The sequence below is a fragment of the Gossypium hirsutum genome, chromosome D11 (genome assembly GCF_007990345.1).
Source record: "Gossypium hirsutum isolate 1008001.06 chromosome D11, Gossypium_hirsutum_v2.1, whole genome shotgun sequence".
Lineage (NCBI taxonomy): Eukaryota > Viridiplantae > Streptophyta > Magnoliopsida > Malvales > Malvaceae > Gossypium > Gossypium hirsutum.
This window is the reverse complement of record NC_053447.1, coordinates 30,028,694-30,035,409: the sequence shown is the minus strand read 5'-3', so window position 1 is coordinate 30,035,409 and position 6,716 is coordinate 30,028,694. Positions and strand designations below refer to the sequence as shown.

Genomic DNA, 6,716 nt, shown 5'->3' with positions numbered 1-6,716 from the left:
GTTTGAAACAGCTACATAATTAACTACTCTGTATTATATATTTAGGGTTTCCAATAAAAATACCTTAATGATACGTTGATTTTCTTGATGTTGATGCTGAAAATTAGATTGAGTTGCTTGATGTTACCTAACCGTCGTGATGTGGAGAGGACGGTGGAAGATATATCACTTTGCATTGCATATAAAGATTATGATGGAAGATAAAATCATTTTATTTAAATTTAAATTCAATCTAAATACCATAAATTTAATTTTTCATAGTTTTTAACATTTCATGCCATAATTGATTAATAGATTAGGGTACATGATTGATAAATATTAATATAACAAATAAATAAAGCTTAGGTTGAAATCAAGTAGTTAGTATTGTATTAATAGGTTGTACCTTCTTGTCTCGATATTAGTAAATATTAATACCAGCATGTTTTGATTTACTGTTTTAAGTTTATCAATATTTGTAAATATTTTTTATATATATTTATAATATAATTTTTAGTTTCCTAATAAATTATATACTAATAAATTATATATTTTGATCAAAATTATATTATATTATATTATATTATATATCAACTACCTCCATATAAATATATTTATATTTAAATATAAGTTTTAAAATTATTAATTAGGTTCAATAATTTAATTTAATAACTATTAAGTTTAAATATAATTGTAGAAAAATTAATATGGTTAACGTAACAAAAATGTAAAGTTAGTTTAAAATATCAAAATTTTGTACCAATCAGCACAAGTCAATATGCACCGGTACAGGTCAATATTGACCAAACAAGCCGAAACACACCAAAATGGTCAAAATTCGTCAAAATTTTGATCGAAACGGAACATAGATTACGTAGTACCAGTTTAAGACTAAAACAATACATATCGACTGGTACAACCAATACCGGTATAGTATCAACTATCATGATTAAAATAGTAAAATTAAGATATTGAAGATTATGTTATTTTAGGTTAAATTACATCTTTTATATTTTTCTAGATTTTACATAAAATATAAAATGACATAAGTATTTTCATATTAATATTTTTATTTTATAAAAAGAATAATTATTTAATTAGGGTTGAAAATTTATTTGTATTTACTACTTAGCTTTTCTCTACGTCGAGATTATGGATTATATATATTGTGAGGAAGATTATCAATAATTTGAAATCTCATATTTAACTAAATTGATATTATTGTTATTATGTTATAATCATAAGCACTACTTTCTTGTAGCTTACAAGGTGAAACTGTGATGGGGTGGCTAAGCCCATATGTGGATTTCATATGTTCAATCCGAGTATATACAGAGAATTGATGAGAATACTTCCAATTAATGAAAATATACATATACTTTTTTGCATGATTCAACGATCAAATGTTACAGAGGATAAACATTTTACAGAGGGGAATTTCACACAAAGATCAGACCCCAGACCCCTGAAAAAAAAAACAAAAACAGACCCAATTCTAAGAGAAACTGCAGGCTCATCTTCCCAATGTATATAGACATAGACCAATATCAAAAACACTAAGTTGACCGACTGTTTGAGCAAATTTCATAGAGAAGAGAGAGATTTCACTAAAAATATTGATAAGGTTAATGAAATCCCTACGTTCTCTAAGAAACCAAAATCAATGAAATTTGAAAGCCTATTATGATTTGCAGGCGGGGTAATACAAACGTGGAAAACCACGCAAAAAAAGAAGAGAAAAAGAATCCCGCACTATCTATATAGGCTGAAACAAACCTCACGGTAAAACAAGTTTTTTTGGGTACAAGCTAGAGATTTGGTCTATAAAAAGGAGAGCCATGGTTTCCCTTACAAGATTTGAGTTCAAAACAACTTAAAGATATTTGTGGAAAGTTAAGAATCAATGACATGTCTTGTTGGATGTCACATGAACTTCAATAAAGCCACTCTGATGTCCTTAACAAGATCCTTCACTGTAATGTTGAATTCAGAATCTTTCTGCAAAAAAAGAGAAGAAATGGGGTTGTTTTTTATTGGTAACGTTAAATTCAGTTTTAGTTGACTAAAAATTCCCAAGAAAATAAAATTTGTTGAAGTTAATTACCTTAGCGATTATGGTTATGTCGAGAGTGGAGTTCCCAAAAGGCAAGGCAGTGCTATTAACGACAGATAGATGGAGGTTCTCGATTTCGCTTAGTATTTTGGGCACAAAACCTTTGTGGTTCTCGCAATGGATTCGAACGAGAACATCGTGGTCAGAGACTCGAGCTTCGATTTCCGGCAGTGCTGCATCAGATGACGGGCCTAATTCGGAGTTGTTGTCTTCGCATGAAGAGGATTCATCATCAGCTGATAACTGGGATTTCCTCACAAAAACTACGGATTCCACAGTTCTCTTCTTGGTTTGCTCCTCCAGCACCTTTACTCGTTCTTGAAGTTGTTTCACATACTTTATAGCATCACCAAGAACTGAAGCCTTATCCATCTACAAACAGAAATTCATGGTTTTAGTCAAAGAAATCTAAATTAAGAAAAATAAAAACAAGGATGGATGATACGAAGAAAAGATTTATGGTATACCTTCTTCAAGCCAGGAACTATAGCTGAGAGTGCTATGAAACGCTGGCTGAGTTTTTCTCTTCTCTTTCGCTCAGCTATGATGTGATCTTGAGCAACCGAAGGGGTTCTGGTCATAGAATAAGTCCTCTTGACCCCATGATTATTGATTTTAGGTGCATAATTTGTGCTCTCGTAAGGACCATTTGTTACCGGAGGTAAAAAGTTCATATTTCCCGAAGATACCGTCTCGTCTTTAGGGTTGACGGTGTTGTCGACGTTATAATAGTGGTGATGAGAGGTAGCGGGCAGTGAATTGGAGTTGCCGAAAGAAAGGATTTGAGAGGTGGGAGAAGAAGGTTTAGGTGGAACATGATGATGATGGGTGGTTTTGAGATGTTTGGCAGGTCTGTAATCTGGAGTTTCGATGGATGATGAACCGCTGATAGTGGTGGTGGTATTTTTGGTGTATAAGTTAGGGTAAGATGAATAGCTCTCCGAAGAGAATGATTGCTTCAAGTTCCCTCCTCCCACAAGGGCCGTCGCCAAGTCATCTGCGGTGGTGAGTTCGGCTAAAGTGTTCATATGACATTGATGGATGATGTTGTATTCATCCATTCCCTGGAAATTCGAAACCCCAAGTTAGAAAAACTGTTCACATATATATTTATATATATATATATTTGCATCTTGGTACATACCAATTCAGATAACCATTTAGCTGATGAAGAATCCATAGTTGTGGCCAGATGTGAATTAAGGCTACCCTGAAAATGTAAGATCAAAGAAGGCCAAACAGTTTAGATATGAAGAAAATTAAACCAACCTAAAATCAAATTTACGGAATTGAAACACAGCAATTAAACCTTTGCTTTTCAGACCTAGCAAGAAAGTTGAACAAGAAAAGTTAGGAAAGTGCTGCAATTTTCTTTTGCAATGGCTGCGAAAACTGAAAAAGACTTCTCCTCAGTTTCTCTCTTATAGTTGTTGTGTGTGAACTGTGAACCAGCTCTCCTTCGCTAAACCACGTTTGAAATTTGGTCAAATTCTATGTAAGGTCCTTGTACCATGCATTTTTACCAATTTAGTCTCTCCACTATAATTTGGTCATTCCTAGTCCTCTACTCTTTTAAAATATGTAATTACAAAACCAACTTTTTTCCATCCATTCTGTCAAATAATTTGATGTATATTACTTTTTACAACATGGTGATTATATGACAATTACCTTGGCATTATAATTGGACAAATTTTTACATATTTAAAAGAAGAAGAAAAATGAGAAAATGTAAAATAGTTGTGTCAAGATGCACATCAAGTTATTTTACTGAAGTTACAGAAAAATTTGACCTCGAGACTGAAAATATACAATTCAAAAAGTAAAGAAGTAAATTATAATATACAGGGACTTCCCATGAAATTTTGTCCTTATTCTGAACCCATTATTCAACTCTCTCAATTGAATTGGAAAACCAAAATGTGAATAAAATAATCCCAATTTGATCCAAACAGAAGATTGCGAATCAACAGAAGAAAAAAGAAAGAAACTGAAATAATTATTGAATTAATCATTCAAGTCCATGTCAAGAATTTATAATTTGTTTCCATATTGCTTTCAAACCCATATTATATGATTAATTTGTTACAAAATATGGGTATCAGGAACATCAATGCATCATCATTATCATCGTCAAAGCTTCAATACCCTGCGCTCTTCTTATCTCATCATCATCATCACAATCGTTGCCTTCTTCTTTTTAATTTTCTCAAAGCACCAGTCCTGGCCAAGCATCTATGCCGATCTTGTTATGATTTGGGATTATTTCAATTCAATGTGAACCTTAGCATTGGACCATTTTAATATCTTTGTTTGACGGAACATACAAAATCAGGGCATGCGCATTCAAGTAAATTAGGAGAAGAAAATCCTTTGGGATATAATATAATTTATTTTTATTTGAGTTAATAAAATAAGCTACCAACATGGCTGAAAATGTGCCATTCGAGAACCACTAAATCCACGTTATATTTAAAATCAAACTCATTACCCAACACATTCAGGAAATGAATGGCAACAACATTCTAATCAAATAAAATTCTGCTAATTTGGTTTAATTATAAAGAAGACTAAGAATTAATTGGTGGGAGTCCCCAAGATTCGTGGTATTATTTGGTACTAAAGATTGCGGGCAACCACCAAATCATGATTTTATGCCTTTTTCTCAATTCCATTGCCAATTTGCCCATTCATTTTTTCTTTTTGTATAAATTTATATTGCTTCTTTAAAACTCCTTGCAAAACTTTATTAAAAAAAAGGCCACATTAATTTGTACGAGTTTTGAAATTATGGATAACGTAACTTTATGAAATGGAACTGTCATAAAAAGTTTATATGTAATTTATCAAATCCAACTATAAATAAATAAATAAATGAAAAATTGTACCGTTTATATCACTTTCTTAGTATATATCTTACTCTGTATTGTTAGAATAATTATCATCACTGGCCCAAAAGTCCGAATGGATTTTGGGTCAGATTCTATTGAGTTCGCATGAAGAACTTGCAGATCGAGCTTGTTCTCCTATAAATTTACTCGTGCATAGAACCGTATAAACACGTGTTAGATCTAGAGTAAGATATGTATCTACATGCATAAAACTTACCTAATATGTCACATCAATAAACAACATCTATATCATATAAATATACAAACATCACCGTCTCAAAAAAATAGAGAAAAGCACTCAACAAGTATAAATTCATATACTTTATTGCTATAATTTTCCTTAAATGAATTTATTAATGAGTATTTCAATGTAAGAGATAAAATTAAAAGTGAAAATCATTGAGAATTTGGTAGAGAAGGCGACAAAGTTCCATAAGCAAAGACAAAAAAGGGATGACCCCATTTTAGATTAGGTACTACTCAAAGATTGAAGGGCTAGATCCTTATCTTTGGATAATATTTTTTTAATTAAAGAAATAAATCAAGAATATGGTAGCATTAATATCAATATTATCATTGGCCGAAATTTGTTTAATTCGCATGAATGGGGCACTAAGGAAGGGAGGAATCCTTCTTTTTTCTTTTTAATTTTGTGATTTGGTGGTTTTGTTGTGACTGTAGGGTAGTTACTACAATCTAATTCCTAAAGACAACCTGGCTAAGGCTAAGCACACCATTGTCCTAAATTTGGGTTATAATTGAACACTAATTTGTCTTTTATTAGAAATTCCATACCTTATTTCCTGTTATGTTGGTAAGTTTGCAGTGTTGTTGGGTATCCAGCAAAATACTCACTACCTTCCATCAACTCTTTTCTTTTATTTTTCTCTCCTTGCAGTACGGTGATGTTCCCTTTCAATGAGTACTTTCATATATCCGTCAACATTTTTTGTTATTGTTTATTGCTGCAGTTGAAAACTACTTTTTAGAAGAAAAAAAATATTTCTTAAAAATATAGTAAAAAAATTGTGAAAATGTGTGGTTTATTAATTTTTATAAAAAAAATTATTATGAAAATTATAGTTGAAGATTAAAATGTCATTTTTGGGTATGACAATGAAAAGTTAAAACTTAAATAAATTATATGATATTTAAATAGTTTAATATAATGGTACTTGAAGTATAAATTTTAAATACCGTTTAAGTAGTTAATATAAATTATTATAAAATTAATAATACATAAAATATTTTAAAACCTTAAATATAATAACAAATCATATTTAAATAATTTAATATAATGTTACATGAAATATTTAAATAATTTAACATAATAATACATAAAATATAAATTGATCTACTTTTCAAATAGTTAATATAAATAAGGGTATTCTGATATTTTTCACCCTAAATGCAAGGGTGAAAAAGGCTAAATTAGCCATATATGCCATCTTTTTTTCTTAATTGGCCAAATAGGCCTTTTTTTTAAAAAAATTAGGGAAATACACTGATTTTAGAGAGAGTATGTGAAAGTGCGCCTAACTGGACACACTTTCACATTCTCTCTCCAAAAACGACTTATTTCCTTATATTTTCAAACACCTGGCTTATTTGGCCAATAAACTTTTTTTGACATATTTAGCCAATTTAATGGGTGAAAAAGCACTTTTACACCGTAATTTTGACATCAAAAGTTAAAAGTTCTTCATTACTTCTGTGGTGGAAAAACACATTTA

General features: G+C 30.7%; 1 protein-coding gene across 2 annotated transcripts; it reads right to left on the bottom strand.

Annotated features, from left to right (window-relative positions):
• Window positions 1-1,337: 1,337 nt before the first annotated feature.
• On the bottom strand, window positions 1,338-3,505 carry LOC107913362 (transcription factor bHLH18). 2 transcript variants are annotated; one of them, XM_016841920.1, is made up of 5 exons: window positions 3,417-3,505; window positions 3,237-3,302; window positions 2,560-3,156; window positions 2,084-2,464; window positions 1,338-1,977 (listed from the first exon to the last, which is right to left on the bottom strand). In XM_016841920.1, exons 2-5 carry the CDS (start codon window positions 3,270-3,272, stop codon window positions 1,903-1,905), a joined length of 1,089 nt encoding a protein of 362 aa, XP_016697409.1. In that variant the 5' UTR covers window positions 3,273-3,302; window positions 3,417-3,505; the 3' UTR covers window positions 1,338-1,902. The 2 variants fall into 2 exon arrangements, with proteins under 2 accessions (XP_016697409.1, XP_016697408.1); XM_016841919.2 differs by having other exon boundaries at window positions 3,402-3,487.
• Between the last annotated feature and the right edge of the window lie 3,211 nt (window positions 3,506-6,716).